We start from the raw sequence: 18,443 nt of genomic DNA, 5'->3' as shown, positions 1-18,443 counted from the left end.
GAAGCAGATGGTCACTTCTCTTATGTACCCTGACCAGGATGTCCATAAGCCAGGCCAAGGCTCTATCCACTGAGTCAACTGAGCAGGGCCTAACATTATATAATTACAGAGACTTTAAGCAGGACTGAATAGTATTGCCTGTACAGGTGGTGGCACAGTGGATAGAGCATTCGCCTGGGATGCTGAGGACCCAAGCTCAAAACCCTGAGGTTGCCAGCTTGAACACAGGCTCACCAGCTTGAGAACTGGGTTACTGGCTTGAACATGGTATCATAGATATGACCCCATGGTCACTGACTTGAAGCTCAAGGTTGCCGGCTTGAGCAAGGGTCACTGGCTTGGCTGGTGCCTTCTGGTCAAGGTACATATGAGAAAGCAATCAATGAACAACTAAAGTGCTGCAACTTTGAGTTGATGCTTCTCATCTCTTTCCTTTCCTGTCTGTATGTCTGTCCTTGTCTGTCTCTCTGTCTGTCTCTGTTTCTTGTTAAAAAAAATTGAGTAGCATTGGCATATAAATTTAACAGAATAGAAACCAATAAATAACTCTACATAATTATGCCCAACTGATTTTTGAAAAATGTTCAAAAATAATTCAGTGGAGAAAAATAGCAGTTTCAACAAATGGTGCTGAAGCAATTGGACATCTATAGGGGAAAGAGAAAATGAACCTCAAACTAAGTTCATACCTTTGATACAAAAATTAATTCATGATAGATTGCACATTTACATGTAAAACATAAAACTTAAAAACATAGTAAGAAAAAAATCTTGGGAACTAGGCCTAAGCAAAGAGCTCTTAGACTTGATATCAAAATCACTGTGCATAAAAGGAAAAATTGATAAAATGGATTTTATAAGAATTTAAAACTTTTGCTTTGTGAAAGAGCCTGTTAAGAGAAGAAAAGTTATCAACAGAGAGAAATACTTGCAAACCACATACCCAACAAAGGACTAGTAGTCTAGAATATAAAAAGAACTCTCAAAACTCAGTAAAAAAAATAAAAGTCAATAGATAATTGACCAAAGACATGAAGATTCAGATGGCCCACAAAAAGATGTTCAAAGTCATTACCCATTAGGGAAGTAAAAATTAAAATCACAATGAGTTATCACTACGTATCTATCAGAATGGTTAAAATAAAAAATAGTGACAACAGCAAATGCTGTTGAGTATGTGGAAAACCTGGGTTTCTCATCCATTGCTAATGTGAATGTAAAATGGTGCAGAAATTCTGAAAAACATTTTGGTAGTATTTTTGTTTTTCTTTAAACTAAACATGTAATCACCATAAAACCCAGTAATTGCTCTCCTGAGTCTTCATTTCAGAAAAAATGAAAATTTTTATGCACACAAAAATTTATCCACAATGTTTTCAGTAGCTGTATTCACTATAACCAGATGTCCTTCAGCCGGTGAATGGCTAAAGTTAAATAAACCATGGCATCACAGACTACTATGGAACACTACCCAGCGATAAAAAAGAAAAAAAAAAAAAAAAAAAAAAAGAATGAACTATTCATACACGTGCAGCAATCTGGATCAGTTTCCAGAGAATTATGATGAATGAAATAAACATACAGTGACAGAAAATGATTTGACTTGGGGTGATGGACACACATCATAATCAACAGTCCAAATGCTATAGGAATGTTTACCTGAAACCTATGTACTCTGTTGATCAATGTCACCCCATTAAATTTAATTTTTAAATAATAATAAATAAAAACATCCAAACATAAAAAATAATCCCGAAGTTTACATACTGTATAAATTTATATGATGTTCTTGAAAAATAGAGAGCAGAATTAGTGGTTGTCAGGACTTAAAGGGAGGGTACAAGTAGAAAGAAAATAGCTGTGGCTATAAAAACGCCAAATAAAGGATCCTGGTGGTGACAGAAATGTTCTCTACCTTGACTGCATCGAAGTCAACTCCTTGATTGTGATGTTGTACTATGTTTTTGCAAGACAGTACCAATGGGGGAAAATGGGGAAAGGGTCCACAGAATCTCTGTGTATTTTTTTTTTTTGTATTTTCTGAAGTTGGAAACGGGGAGGCAGTCAGACTCCCGCATGTGCCTGACCGGGATCCACCTGGCATGCCCACCAGGGGGCGATGCTCTGCCCATCTGGGGCATTGCTCTGTTGCAACCAGAGCCATTCTAGTGCCTGAGGCAGAGGCCATGGAGCCATCCTCAGCGCCCAGGGCCAACTTTGCTCCAATGGAGCCTTGGCTGCAGGAGGGGAAGAGAGAGACAGAGAGGAAGGAGAGGGGGAGGGGTGGAGAAGCAGATGGGTGCTTCTCCTGTGTGCCCTAGCCTGGAATCGAACCGGGACTCCTGCACGCCAGGCCGATGCTCTACCACTGAGCCAACCAGCCAGGGCTGTATTTTATTTCTTACAACTGTATGCACATTTATGATTATCTTTACCAAAATTTTTTTTAGCCTGACCAGGCGGTGGTGCAGTGGATAGAGCATCCGACTGGGATGCGGAGGACCCAGGTTTGAGGCCCTGAGGTCGCCAGCTTGAACGTGGACTCATCTGGTTTGAGCAAAAAGCTTACCAGCTTGTACCCAAGGTCGCTGGCTCAAGCAAGGGGTTACTCGGTCTGCTGAAGGCCCACGGTCAAGGTACATATGAGAAAGCAATCAATGAACAACTAAGTTATCGCAACAAAAACTGATGATTGATGCTTCTCATCTCTCTCCATTCCTGTCTGTCTGTTGCTAACTATCCCTCTCTCTGATTCTCTCTATGTCCTTGAAAAAAAAATTTTTTTTAACATGAATGTGTTGGACTAGATTATCTCTAGGTGACTTTCCGTATTTGAAATTCCGTGATTTGGGGAAGGAGGATTGTAAGGATCCGTTTGCTCTTGACTGTAAATGGCTGCACTATTTTCAACAGGTGGAGTTTCTTGCAGATCTGGACAATATCAAAATGAGATTGTAACTGAGAATGTAAAACTGAGGTATGTAACTAAGTCACGAAGAGGCTACAGATCCATATCTATTTAGAGATGGAAAACACAGAGGCCAGGCAAGAGGAGATTCCTCCCACAAAATGAATGGTTAATGCAAGAATCCACATTAAGAAGGACCCAGACCAGTTTGTAAATATCTACTGACCTGACAGCCTGCCCAAACCCTTCATATCACCCAGACCAAGCTTTTTCAGAGTGCTTACTAAACCAACAGTGGTGGATGAAAATACTTGGACAAACATAACAAGTAATATAAGTAATATTTTACTATAGCAATAAAGGAAATTTAAAATAAAAAAGAGAGAGAGAGAGAGGCCAGAAAGGAAAGAAAAGAAGCAAAGGTCAACCAACTTTTTCTATAAAGTACCAGATAGAAAATATTTCCAGCTTTGCAGGTCATACAGTCTCTCTCACAACTACTAGGTTCTGCTGCTGCCCAGAGCTGAGCAAACGCTGCCAGAGATAATCCATAAACAAACGCATGGAGCTGTTGTCAACACCACTGTATTAACAAAACAATCAGCGGGCCAGGTTTCACTCACAATTCGTCATTTGCGGTAGAGAAATGACAGAAACATTTAGTATTTTCACAAGTAGTAATAATACCTACTTGATGGGGTTACTGATAATTTAAAATGAACTATCACAGAAAAGTGCTTAGCAATGGGCAGAGGACCTCATAAGCAGTCAATAAATGTTAATCATTACTTTTATTAGTCAAGAATCAACCTAATGGAGATCAGACAGGTCTAAACTCCTTATCATCAACAACCTTAGTGACACAGTAAGTGGCAGCTGTCCCTTACGCTCCTCCTGGTCGATGCCCCTTTGTCCCAGGGTCCCTATGAATTTCAAAGACAGAATCACATTGAGAGAAAGTGGCTTCTTTAAACTATCATAGAGAATATCTTTCCGAGAGTTTCAGAGGTAAGTTTCCAAAAACTATGCCACTTGAAGAGTAGTTGAAAAAATTGAGTGTGCTTAGATTGGAAAAAACATGCCCGGGGGGTGGGGCGGTGATGCAGGACATACAAAAACAACTTTTAAATGCCTGAGTTGTAGAAATGGAAGCCTGATTTTTGACAGGTAGCCCCCAAAAGGCAAAAGAAACAAGACTAACAAATTCAGGTTAATGGAACTATATTTCATCTCAACCTATGAAAGAAAATTTTAAATAGTTAGTCTTATAAATGGTTTTAGCTTATGGTAAGTTTTCTTCTCTAAGGGTATTTAAGGAAAGGTTGGTTGGGAGACATAAGGAGCAGGAGAAAGTCAGATAAACTTTAAAGAAAATTCTTGCCTAAGTTTATGATCCTATGGAAACTGTAGCTACATTCACCCAACATTCATTTATTTATGTATTCTAAAAATTACACAGTGTGTAATTACTATATGCCATGCATTTTTCTAAGCATTAGAGATATAACAGACAATAGTTGATAAAAATAAGCCATTGAAAATTAAATAGAAAAGTATATCTCATTTGGGGTAATGAAACATTTACTTTTATTCACATATTCTTTTACTATTTTCAATTGGTCAAATTATTTATATAAGAACACTTTTTAGGTAATTATTTCAATGATGTTAAAACTCAAAAATAATTTTTTACTTTCTTTGGTATCATGTGTAAAAGTTCAGAAAGAAGAGGTTTAGGTTTTTGTATCAATAAGGTTGAAAGCCTCCATAATCAGGCCTTTATTAAAGGACAGATACTACATCTGTGACCACAAGGAATAGAATTTGATACCAAGATAATAGGAATTCCAGCTTTAATGTATTTCTTTTAGGATAGAAATAACAAGGAGGGAGCTACATAGAACAATTTTCTGAAATGAAATATGAAGGCCACCCCCAGTTTATTGTTAGAGCCTCATTCACCTCTGCATCATGAATGTTCTGTGGTTAAAATTGCTCCTTTATATATACATATGTGTGCATGATGCCTTTTGCCTAAAATACCTTTAAATAATAGGAGCTTCACAACTTCCTATTACATACTCCCTCTTCACAGTTATCTGGGATGGAAAATGGCAAACATGGGATTGAAATCATATCCCTTCATGGAAGTTCCTCATTAGTCCTGATCTCTACTCCTGATAGTAGTATTGAAAACCGATGTGGCCTCACAAATGTGTTAGACACCCAAAGGGTATGATTTTAAGCCACTAAGATTCACTGTCTTTTTGTATTATTATTCAGTGGGAGGAGGGGAGGTAGAGACAGACTCCTGCATGTGCCCCAACCAGGATCCACCTGGCAAGCCCACTAGCAGGTTGGTGGGGGGGGGGGGATGCTCTGCCCATCTGGGGTGTTGCTCCATTGCTCAGCAACTGAGTTCTTCTTAGTGCCTGAGGTAGAGGCCATGAGGCCATTCTAAGCACCCGGGGCCATCTTGCTCCAGTTGAACCACGGCTCCAAGAGGGAAAGAGAGAGAGAGAGAGAGAAGCGAGAGGGGGAGGGGTGGAGAAGCATATGGGTGCTTCTCCTGTGTGCTCGGACTGGAAATCAAACCCAGGACATCCACATGCCAGGCCAACACTCTACCACTGAGCCAATTCGGCAGGGCCAGATTCTCTGTCTAAAAAAAAAATCCCTTCAGCTTATACAAAACCCAGACAAGATTTATACACAGAGATGTTCACTGCAATATTATTAGTAGTAGTAAATAGAAAACAATTTTTGTATAAGAATAGGGTAATCATTAAAGAATATTATATAGCCATTACAGTTATGTTTATGAAGTATTTTTAATAATATGGGAAAATACATGTGAAATAATATTGTAAGAAGAAACAACATAAAATTATGCAATATGATTTTAAATTTAATTGAACAATGGTGAAACACAAACAAAAAAGACTGGAAGATAAATGTATCAAATAAAACACTAATGGTATTTGCCTTGGGTGACAGCATCATTGTGTTTCTTCTTTTATTTCTATATTGTACACAGTTTAATCATTAAATATGTTTTACTTTTGAAATAAAAAAAGAAATAGATATATTTTAATAGCTCTTTTCTGCCTCTTCACAGAGATCTAAAATATCAGCAAGAAAGCTCTATATTTCATATTTTTTCTTTTTTCTTTTTTCTTTTTTTGTATTTTTCTGAAGTGAGAAGTAGGGAGGCAGACAGACAGACTCCGCAAGCACCTTGACTGGGATCCACCCAGCAAGCCCACTAGTGGGTGATGCTCTGCCCATCTGGGGCATTGCTCCATTGCAATCAGAGCCATTCTAGCACCTGAGGCAGAGGCCATGGAGCCATCCTCAGCGCCCAGGCCAACTTTGCTCCAAAGGAGCCTTGGCTGAGGGAGGAGAGGAGAGAATTAGAGAGAAAGGAGAGGGGGAGGGGTGGAAAAGCAGATGAGTGCTTCTCCTGTGTGCCCTGATTGGGAATCAAACCCAGGACTTCCACACACCAGGCCGATGCTCTACTGCTGAGCCAACCAGCCAGGGCCTATATTTTTTCTTGCAAAGAATTTTACCTGGGGACCTGACCACCTTAAACACTGTTGGTTCAGTTCAGTTAAACTATTATTTATTAACTATCAGATTGAATTCTGTTTGTTTGTCTGTTTATATTTTTTATTTAGACCATCCAATTACCATTTATCTCACTTCGGGTCACAGTATCCAATACTCAATTTCCTTGTCAAACCACCCTTTCACCATCCTCAGCTAATGTGCTTTTTGTAGAGTTGACTCTGATCCCAACTCTAAGAGTGAGCATGTGACTAGGAGCATGATATTCAACAATAAATTTCAAAAGTGAAGATCCAGTGAGAAAATAAATAAGTATTTTGCTGAGACTTTTGAAAGAAAAGCAAATTATCCTTTCTACTGACGTAATACCTAGAGATATGTAATCCTAAAGTTATCAGAAGGTGCCCTGTGAAGTCTGAGGATAGAACCTGTCTGACTAAATTGACAAAGGTCAATTACTTCTAAGCAGGGAATCCTCTCTCAGGACATAAGCAGAAAATCCAATGACGCTGGATCAAAGATAAAAGCAAAAACCCTCTTCTATTTCTCATCTTGAAACAGGATTTTATGAAACCAAGCCCAAGTAACTGCTAGGGCAGGGGCAAGGAATTTCCACGTACAACCAACTACAGATCTAAGACAGAGGTGGTTGCCTGCTGTGGAAAGGATGGACAGGAATATTGACGGAAAGCACTCCCCAAGTCCCACACACCAAAGGACAGCCTAAGACTAAGTTGAACAAGGGCAACAGATAACTCTCTCCCCCTACTCGAAGCCAGTGCTGGGGCAAAGGCAAGAACATGAGCAGGGATCACTTCTGTGACACAGGCATGTGTAGATGGCTGAAAACTGAAGGGTCATCCAGGCCATATGATCCCAGCATCTGTGCCTCTATTCACTTCTACTCCCCCTAAATCAGAGAGCTATCACTTTTATAAAATGAGACTGGGATATTTTGTTTCTCAATGCTCAAAATGAACCCAAACTATAAAACAGCTACTAAATTAACACACACTATCTTGGGCTTAAGTAGCAGCAGCAGTGGTAGTAGGAATAGTGGAAGTGCTGGTAGAAATGATGGTAATGGTGGTGGTAGTAAAGTGAGAGCAACAGTGGCAATAGTGTTAGTAATCGTATGACAGCAGCAGCAGCGGTAGTACTGCAGTAGTCGTGCAAGTGGTGAGGGTGTGGCAGTGACAATGGCAGTGTTAGTAGTGGGAGTGAGTGTGGGAGGAGCAGCAGCAGCGGTGGTCATGGGGGTGGCGGTGGTGACAATGGCAGTGTTGGTAGTGGGAGTGAGTGTGGGAGGAGCAGCAGCAGCGGTGGTCATGGGGGTGGTGGTGGTGACAATGGCAGTGTTGGTAGTGGGAGTGAGTGTGGGAGGAGCAGCAGCGGCGGTGGTCATGGGGGTGGTGGTGGTGACAATGGCAGTGTTGGTGGTAGTGGGAGTGAGTGTGGGAGGAGCAGCAGCGGTGGAGGTCATGGGGGTGGTGGCAGTGGTAACAGAGGCCCTGTCAAAGGCTAAGGCAGTGTACTATTGAAGTTCCAGCAGGAGTTTTGGAGTCTTCTAGCCTAGGTTCTAGATCTGTTTTTGCCACGTATATTCTAGATTTGAACAAATTATATAATCTTTCAGTGCCTGTTTTTGTAAAATTTTGACTCAATTGAGTTAAAAAAAAAAAGAAAGAAAAAGAAACTTTTATAATATTTTGCACAGAAATCTTCAATTCACCTTATCAGAAACATATTAAGTAACTTCAATGTTACAGGCAATATAAAGACATGAACTAAGACACAGTCCCTGTCAATATATAATTCACAATCAGCTGAGGAAGAAAGATAGATACAGGACTCTCCTTTAAAATCTAGTGAAAATAGCTGTAATAGGCATTCCAACCTACTCAGACACAAAGTAATTAAGAGTGACCCAGGGGCTCCCAGATGACTGACTGAAGGAAGTCGGACTTGAGGTGAGTTCTGGTGGACGGGCAGAAATCCAATGACCAGACATCGGTGTGAAGACTTCTCCCTGGCAGAGCAAGCAAAGCAAGCAGACCACATTTGGGTGGTCAGAGAAAATAGGAAGTAAAAATTATCTCCTAAAATTGGCCTAAGGAAAAACCCACACAGGGTGTCTTGGCCTCTGATCTGAAAGATCGTTATTATGCAAGTGATTCCAGGTTGAAGAAGAGCAAAGTTGCAGGTAAAACAAAAAATTAACCTCCCTTTCTATTAAAAAGCCTATAAAAATAACCACTCATTTACCCAAACTTAATTCTTCGATACTTTTGTTTTTGAATTGACAGCCACACATTGATCTTCCCTCACGGGATCATCTCCTCCCTACTGATTCTGCGACTTGAGTACCAGAGTTTCAAAATCCTCCTGCCATGGCTGCCCCAGGAAGCTAAGGTTCTAAAAATGCTAAGATGATGACAGTCTCAGCCAGGGCCTTGTGTGCAACAACAAAAATCAGAAAATGCCCTGGCCTGGGGGACATAATATTTCTCTGGAAGGCACAGGTGTGTTTGGGCCTCCTGGCTGTTCTTTTCCTGTGGGGGCATCTAGGGCCTAGCTGTGACCATTGTCTGTAAACGTAGCCTTAGGCTGAGAATAGAGTGGAGGAGGCTGTGTTCTGAGCTAGCTTTCAACTCCACTCAGACCGTGGTTTCAGGCAACTCACTAAGGTTTGCGATGGACATCCAGAAATAGCTGTGAGCCATTGAAGTAGGTGGTCCACTAATGCTAGTCTTCATAAAGCTTTGAAATAGCCACAGTTTTCTAACAGGCACCCTGGAACAAATCTCTTCCGGACACATCACCAAGTCGCCAACTCTTCTGAAGGCCAAGTCCCTGTGCCTTGGGTCTTCTGCGGGCCTGAGGACCCTAAAGGGGTTCAGCACTGGTTATCATTTATTGTTAGATTTATTGTTTAGTCCTTGATTTATAAATAATTCCCACAGCAACAGCCGTAGATTTCCCATTCTCACTTAATGCAATGTTTCTAGATATGTTCTCCCTTCCTTGACTAAAAAATAGGACAGCGCTTTGAAAAACTCAAGAGTATCACTTAAATTTTAAGATGTTTCACAGCAATTTTATCTGTCCATTTTAAAACTTTTTAATATTTTTTAATATTAAAAAAAATACTTTTTTCTTCTTTTTCCAAATGAGAGGAGGGGAGATAAAGAGGCAGACTCCTGCATGTGCCCCAACTGGCATCCACCTGGCAACCCCATCCAGGGCCAATGCTCTGCCCATCTGGGACTATGCTCGCAACTGAGCTGTTCTTAGTGCCGAGGCAGAGGCTCCACGAAGCCATCCTCAGCACCAAGGGCTGATGCACTTAAACCAACAGAGCCATGGCAGCAGAAGGGGAAGAGAGAGAGAGAGAGAGAGAGAGAAGGGAGGAGGGGTGGAGAAGCACATGGTTGCTTCTCCTGTGTGCTCTGACCAGGAATTGAACCCAGGACATCCACATGTTGGGCTGATGCTCTACCACTCAACCAACAAGCCAGGGCCTTAGTACTTTTTAAATCACATTTTCTCGTTGGTATTCAAGAGAATCTCAGGAAACTATCTGTACTGGTCCTTGGTTCAAACCAATAAGATAGTTTTATCTCTACTTTGTAAATGAGGTGAAGTCAATGAGAGGTGACTATCATTTGCTTTAAGGCTGTAAGAATAAATAATGACAGGAACTTTAAAGGCATGGTTAATAACTGCCCCTTATATTTTACCCCACAATGTATGAATTACAAAGTCTTTTCAACTCTCATTTTTAAATGTCTCTTGAAGCCGTTCTCTACTTAGTATCCTATCTGACAAAGCTATAGTTTCATCCTGAATGCCTCATTTGGACAAGTCCAAGCACCTTCTTCCTATTTCTTCTCTTTTAACCAAACTTTTTTACCCCATTATGTAAAATCCCTTGAAAAGGCAAATCCTACCAGAACATTACTGTTTTAAATCTTTCATTAGCTTCCCCATTGCATTCACCAGGTTGGCATCACAGCCATTCTGACCAAGTCCAGCTCTACCATCAAATATTCTAATTCAGTAGGTCTGTAATGGGGTCTGGAATCTCTTTTACATATATTCCTTAGTTTTTTGATGGACCAAAGTTTGGAAATCATTAGAAAAGATAAAATGTACTCTAGGCTGTCTCGTAAAGTTATTCACAATCTGACCCTCAACTACGTCTCCAGGGAAATTAAATGATACCTTTGCCTTTGATGTTGTCTTTGACTGTGTTGCTCTTTCTATGTTCTCAAAGCTCTGTGTGTAGCCTGGCCTGTGGTGGCGCAGTGGATAAAGCATTGACCTGGAAATGCTGAGGTCACCGGTTTGAAACCCTGGGCTTGCCTGGTCAGGGCACATATGGGAGTTGATGCTTCCAGCTCCTCCCCCCTGTCTCTCTCTCCTCTCTCTCTCTCTCTGTCTCTCTCTCTCCTCTCTAAAATGAATAAATAAAATAAAAATTTAAAAAAAACCTCTGTGTGCATACATCCCCCAATGACACCAACTTCATTGCAATTTCCTGTGTTTGCACCACTCGGTCCCCCCATTTGTAGGGCTAGCTTCATGAACATACAGCCTATGCAGTCACACAGAGCTCTTCTCTCAAAAAGGCCCTGACCTTGGCTTACTGTTCTGTTACAGCCATCCTTAGATTCTTTTTTATTATTATTATTCATTTTAGAGAGGAGAGAGAGAGAGAGAGAGAGAGAGAGAGAGAGAGAGAGAAAGGAGAGAGAGACAGGGGGGAGGAGCTGGAAGCATCAACTCCCATTATGTGCCTTGACCAGTCAAGCCCAGGGTTTCGAATCGGCGACCTCAGCATTTGCAGGTCAACACTTTATCCGCTGCACCACCACAGGTCAGGCCATCCTTAGATTCTTAATAATTGTTGAACAAGAGACACCTCATTTTCATTTCGCACTGGGCCCCGCAAATTATATTCTTGATCCTGCCCACTCAACTGTGAACTCTTTGAAAACAGAAGCTATTTGCTATTCACTCAAAATCCTGGGTTAGAACAGAGGACTCCTGGTACAGCGCAGGGGCTTGGTAAATATTTGTTGAGTTTCTACATGAATGGATGAAAGGATAGAATAAAATATCTCATAGCAAAATAGTGTAGAATGGCTAATTAACTCTCAAGACTGAGTTTTATTTATGCTTGGGGAAGACAGGAGTCAATTGATAAGTTCACAAGATGACTGACCTTTCCAAGTAACATAAATTTTATTAGGTTTCTCTTTAAATTGCGCCAACTGTTTCTCCTCTGAGCCCTGCTGCCTCCTTGTTTTCCTCAAAATGCTGAATTGCTGGTTAATCGAGCTTGCAATTACACTCTCATAAAATATGCCCTGGACGTTTGTGCCAAGTATTGTGCTAACTGGGGGGGGGGGGGTACTGGGAGAGGGAAAGGGGAGGCTGTAGAAATGTGAACCAAGCAGGGTCCCTGTTCTCAAGAAGCAATTAAACCTTACTTTTTAAGAGCATCTGTCAAAGATGAGTTGACTTCATTGGAGTTTTGCAGCAATGAATTGAAAATAAAGACACTATACTTGGCCCATGGCCCAGCTTCCTGAACACTTCAACTGACAAAATGTCTTAGTCTGAACACAATTCCTTCACTATGAGATTGTGGGTTCACTAGTTAACATTGGCAACTGATGAGGAGGTGCTCAGGAGGCATAATAAATGAGTGGCTATTGAGGTGGGGGAGGGGTTTATGCTCCCCAGTGTTAACAGAAGAAAAGACGAACATCAGCTATCAAAGTGAGCCAAATAATTGGTGAGAACAGATGTCTCTAGCCCATGCTGTAGGCACAACAGGACTTCCAGTGTGGCAAAGACTACACACTATCCCACTGCCATATTAGTGCCTGTGGCATTACCAACTTCTTGCTTTTCTCAGAAACATGGACATTCAAACGAATTTCTTTTGCTGTTCAACAATCCCTAATTTTTAGTTACTCAGTCTACTAGTTGGTAAACCATCAGTGATAATATTAAGAGATTCTAGTTTAAAAAGTATAAACTCCAATAAACATCCAGAGATGTGTTCAACCTCAAATCAAGGAAATGTAAAAATAATAGAGCCATAAAGTAACATTTTCCATAGCAGATGAGATGAAGTTCAAAAGATTGATAATGTTTAAAGTTGGCAAGTATTGTAGAGAAAGCAAATATTCTAAAAAAAAAAAAAGATTGAAAAGATTGTTAATCAGAGTATAACTTAGTACAACCACAATTCTAAGGAGGGCAATTTGGCATTATGTATCCATCAAAATTTAAAAAGCACAGCCCCTTGCATTCAGCAATGCCATTTCTAGGATGTTATTTTAATGAAATAATCTGACAAATAGGTAAAAATACACATACAAAATTGTCTGTCACTGCCCAGAGATCGCTGGCTTGAGCCCAAGGTCACTGGCTTGATTGACAGAGGGGTCACTGGCTCAGCTTGAGCTCCTTGATCAAGTAAGTCACATATTAGAAGCAAACAATGAACAACTAAAGTGACGCAACTACGAGTTGATGCTTCGCATCTCTCTCCCTTCATAACCCTCTCTCTCTCTCACTAAAAATATAAAATAAAGTAAGGAAACTGAGTCGCAAGACAGGTAGGAGTTTTCCCAAGGTAAGCACTTCAAGGCAGGTGTAAGGTGAACCAGCTCCTCTCCTTTTATAAATGATTTCTATAGCTTGTGATCAAAGTATATGTTCCTCATTTGTCATTATTTAATGAAAGATTATTTTATTTTGGGAACTAGTAATCATTTGTTTGGCTAATTGCTGAAGCCCTGACTCTTCTTTCATATTTGTTCAGGTAGTAGCAGCTTACACTTCTCCAGAAATTGACACTTCGCAAAGCACTTCCACATAGATTACTTCAGCTGTACTTGATGTGAGACAGGAAGGGTAAGAAGGACCACTTCTATTTTACAGATAGAAAAACCGAGGGTAGACTAGGCAGTGGTTAGCCCAAGGCTAGTGACAGCTTGGCGTCTGGTCTGGTCACGGTGCTGTCTGGGAGTCAGTTTCTTCTTTGTGGCCTTTCTGAGTCATCTGGATGAACTTTCTCTAAAGGGCAACTTCTTCCCTTTCCTTCCTTGTTCCTTTAACAAATTCTTCTTCCATTGGCTCCTATATCATTTTGTACTTAAGCATATTACTTTTAGGTCACTCAGATTTGCTCTTTAGTTTGTGTTTCTTTAATTCTAGAATGAAAGATAATCCCAAGCATGTAGGTCTGGACATATTGCTGTTCTCCATTTGACATGAGTGTTAAACCCCAGAATGCTGTTTTCTCTTGAATTCAAAGTCATATCTATCATCAGAGGAATGACTTTTGCAAAAGGTTCAGTGTATATTACAAAGCAAGAAACTGTAAACACGTAGTGTGACACATTTCTGGATAATCTTGGCTTTCTAAAAGGGTTAGCAGTGAAGTCTGAGATAGGCTTACTCAGAAAATACAAATCATATAAACAAAATGGAATCTTAGAAATCTAAGATCATATGTTCTCCTAAGCTTTGTTTTATTAATGATGGAAGTGGGTTCTCCTATGAAGAGTGTAATGTCCTTGGGAAGAACTGAAAAAGGTATCAATCACTGAGCTATGTTCAGGTCCAGAGACAGAAGAGTTACTAGCCTCTGTGTTGCCTCAGCTCCTGGACTTAACGCAACCTTAGACAAGAAAATTCTCAGTGCATCAGTTTCCTCATAATTAAAATAGGAATCATAATGCCTTCCTCACAGGGTGTAGTGAAAACTAAATTAGCTAATGGCCAAAAATATATATTTTGTAAACTAAAAATCATTATGAAAATACATGGAATACATTTAAGATATCTTGATAAGTTTTGAAGTTTACTGCTCTGGGTGAAGGGATGGGGATAATAAGTTAAAAAGGGACAGAGTATCAGACACTGCAGCAGGCAGGTGGCCAGGTTTCTCCAGGCAGAATAGGATGCATACTAATTGCTGCACCTCCACTGAGACTCTGGCCAAATGTCTCTTCTCCAGAAAACACAGTGTCCCTTTCCATATCAAAGGCTCTCTCCTACTGGGCTCTCAGTTACACAGAGAATGAGTGGGCCCCCTGATGCAGGGAGGGGGGGGTTATTATGAAGATGAATGTTAACAAAAGTGCTTCCAAAGAATGTATAAAGCTCCAGAAGAGATAGTAGTTTCCCCAGAATTAAGAATGTCTACTCACATGTATATTCCTGATGACTCTTGAATGACACATTATCAAAGGGCAGAAATGAGTGTAGGGGGAAAGCATGTGTTTTGACCTAATAATTTGAGGAAAGATATTTTAAAATTAGAGGGAAAGAAACCCTGCCTTCTAGTTAATAGTATTCAAGATAAAAATAAAAATTTTCACGTAATATAGAGAGTAATGGAATACTCATTATTGTTTTTTTTTAATGAAAAGAGATTTTCTCAGTTTGGAAATAGTATTCATTGGACTGGCTAATTGCTGAAGCCTTCCCCAAAAAAATTATTTTGGAAAAATAAAGATAAGGTCAGAAGGTCATTTTTGGTGACATTTGTGTAGGGCCTAAAGGCAATTGTCATTTGGCAGTCAAATCTAAAAAAGTAAGGAGATGGTTAAAAGAACCACATAAATTTAAGTGCCTTTTATTCCCTTATAATTTTTCAGCTTTGATAGCAGAAGGGATCTACTTTTGAAGGTCCAAAAAATGTGTTGCTATAGGAACAGGTAAGTAGATTAGACTTGAAAGACCAGTTCAGGAACAAAGAATTTAATAGGGCTAAATCAAATAACCAAGAAACCACTTTAAGTAAATATCTTTGGGGTTAGTTATTTACATATTAATTCCAGGAAGATAAAATACTATTATAGAAGAAGAGCATCACATTTTAATTACATCATTACTGGCATAAAATACTATGCTTACACAATTAGCAGAAAGACCTTATTAAACAGAAGTAGGCATTTCTGACTCTCTTGATTACATTGTAATTGAGAAATACAGCTTTAAATTCTGCAAGAGTTTAAGAATCATCTTTGATTTTCCTATAGTTTCCCAGATGGGAACACAGCTAAAAATAAAAGACATCATTAACTAAAGAAAGTTTTTTTGTAACCAACTTTTTTAACTAGAGAGCTACAGGTGAAATTTTAGAAGTAAACAGAAATGTGTGTAGGCTGATAATTGTTAACATTTTATATGTTTTTACTGTCCAGCGGTCTTTGTGAACACAGACCTGTGAGAAGAGGGAAAGATCAAAGACCCACTTCGTTCCTATTTTCCTGTCAACGTCCTGCTTCTGCCTAACAGGGAATACTCTGCTCCCAGTGTTAGGTCTTTGCTGAAATTATTAGAAGTTTTGAACAGAACTTGTTTTACTGGTAAGGCTCAAAAAAAAGGGGTACTGTACTATGCTTCTCTCCTTTCTGTTTTATTTTTTAAAATAAACATTCTTGATAAAAATGAATACAATATTTTCAGTCTAGCACATTTCTGCTGTCTTAGGTTACATTTATGGGACAGAGAGATTTCTTGGAGTTTATTTTTTCTCACATAATACTAGAGTCAAATTACAGAGAAGTGTGTGTGTGTGTGTGTGTGTGTGTGTGTGTGTGTGTGTGTGGCAGTGTTGAAAGCTGGGGAATAGGAATAGGAAGAGAGGAATGTGGCTAGAATCTTACCATCTCATTCTCTTCTCCTTCATTGAGCAAAGCCTGCTGGCCCTTCTCAAAGTGGTCCCCCATGAACAAGTGATTCCACAGCTCCTCCCTGACCTTCCTAGAGCAGCTGCTTCCCGAACGAGCTTGCCAAGCCACCGGCGTCGCCAGCTGACTGAAAGAGTTAATGATCCTCTAGGTTAAAACTTCTTCTTGAGCACACACCTTCACTCAGCAAACGACAATACTTAGCGCTGAACTAACTCCTCCCATGAGTCACCCTCTGCTCCGAGGACTTTCTGCCTACTCCTTGCTTACTGCATTCTCTCGGAGTAGCTGTCCTGAAGGAGGCTGCTCCCATGCCAGTCTCTTTGTGCCCAACTTACAGGGAAAGAACTCATTGCCTGCCCAGTGCCTGCCAGCATAAGACATCTGACTGCAAATCCAACTGGACAATGCGGGGTTGGCAGGACCTGCGGAGGAACCCGGCAGACTCAAGAACTCCCAGGTCACTGCTTTATTCTCTGAGGCTAAGGAACTGGGGTTGGGGTGAGGCTAACTGCTGCAGATCTTGCCAGATGAATGAAAGCCCCAATCCATCTGTTCTTAATAGTATCCGCATTCAGTTTACTTGCTAGGGGTACAAATTATGACTAATCCTCTTTAAAAGGTACTTGCAATCACATTTCTTTGAGTATGCAAAAAGCATTCTAGTTAATGTGTATGTGGAATAAAGTTTACTTTTGAGGAACATATGTAGAGAAAGAACAAAGGTACACTCAAACTATTTTATGTAGTCCCCCTTCACTAAAATATTGGTAGTTAAATGCTGAAGGAGGTCTAAAAATAAAACAATCAGATGACTGATCAAAACTCATTTTTTAAACTTGACACATTTATTCAATACACGTTCTTTGAGCGCAGTGACTACATACATAAATCAAGTCATATTTGCTACCTTCAGACTGATACAGGGATTCAAACATGCAAACAAATACTAAGAGATGGTTAGTTATTATGAGAGCTGAAATTAATCATCACATCTGTGTATGCAAAAAACATCTTATTTAATGTATACATGGAATTAAGTTTACTTTTGTGAAAACACATAGAGAAAACAAAGGTATAATCAAAACTTTTTTTTTTCTGAGAGAGAGACAAGGGAAAGAGAAAGATGAGAAGCATCAACTTGTAGTTACATCACTTTCGTTGTTCATTGATCACTTTCTCATATGTACCTTGACTGGGAGGCTCCAGCTGAGCCAGTGACCCCTTGCTAATGTCAGCGATCTTGGGCTTCAGCCAGCAACCTTTGGGCTCAAACCAGTGACAATGGGATCATATTGATAATTCCACGCTCAAACCAGCACCCCCAAGCTCAAGTTGGCGAGCCTGTACTTAAGCAAGATGAGTCCGTGCTTAAGCCAGCAATCTCCAGGTTTCAAACCTGGGACCTCAGTGTCTCAGACTGACACTCTATTCACTGTACTACCACAAGTCAGGCTAATCAAACTACTTTATGCATCATTCTTTCATTAAAATATTGGTTGTTAAACTCTTAAGAAAGTCTAGAAACAAAATTTTCTTCTAACAGCTCTGTAAAATGATTAGTCCCATTTCATAGGTGAGTATTCTTTGCAGCTCTGCACAAGCTCCCCAGCCAGTTGTAGATCCTGACTACAAATCCATGTGTTTTTCAATACAGTCATGAATGGCGTAATGACCTTTCAGTCAACAATGGACCTGATATACTACAGTGGTCCCATACGATTATAGTGGAATTGAAAAGTCCCTATTGTCTAGTGATGTCATAGACATTGCAGCTGTTGTAAATATACAGCTCAGTGCATTACTCACGTGCTTGTGATGATGCCGGTACAAACAAACCAACTGTACTGCCCACCGTATAAAAACATAGCACATACGATTATGTCTAGTATATAATACTTGATGATAATAACAAATAACTATGTTACTGATTTATACATTTGCTATACTATCCTTTTAATCATTATTTTATAGTGTGCTCTTTCTTCTTAAAAAAAAAGAACTTTTCTGTAAAATATACAGTATGTCGTGTTACGCTGGCAGCATCCCCATACATCTTCCATTTACTGCATGTCTTGATTGCAGCATTTTGTCTTGTGCTTGATTTTTCCCTCCTCATTAAGCAGAACCTGATTGTATTCCAGAAATAATGGCTAAAGTGGAAGGGGAGTGTCCATTATTGCCCGGCAACAGATGAAAAATTTTGCCCTTACCTCCCTCTCCCCCACAACCCAGAGAAAGAA

The 18,443-nt window shown here is 40.0% G+C and overlaps 1 protein-coding gene across 3 annotated transcripts in view; it reads right to left on the bottom strand.

Moving 5' to 3' along the window:
- The window catches only part of ATP13A4 (ATPase 13A4), a 149,739-nt gene extending 131,588 nt beyond the window's left edge, over positions 1-18,151 (bottom strand). For 2 of the 3 annotated variants that reach the window (XM_066347711.1, XM_066347713.1), the window contains exon 1: positions 16,177-18,151. In XM_066347711.1, coding sequence (XP_066203808.1) covers positions 16,177-16,239 — 63 coding nt within the window. In that variant the 5' untranslated portion in view covers positions 16,240-18,151. The remainder of the gene's footprint in view (positions 1-16,176) is intronic. The other variant, XM_066347712.1, reaches the window with a different exon arrangement.
- Positions 18,152-18,443: the final 292 nt, after the last annotated feature.

This window comes from Saccopteryx leptura, chromosome 8 (assembly GCF_036850995.1).
Source record: "Saccopteryx leptura isolate mSacLep1 chromosome 8, mSacLep1_pri_phased_curated, whole genome shotgun sequence".
Taxonomy (NCBI): domain Eukaryota; kingdom Metazoa; phylum Chordata; class Mammalia; order Chiroptera; family Emballonuridae; genus Saccopteryx; species Saccopteryx leptura.
Note: the sequence above shows the minus strand (reverse complement) of the source record. Positions and strands in the feature narration are given on the sequence as shown.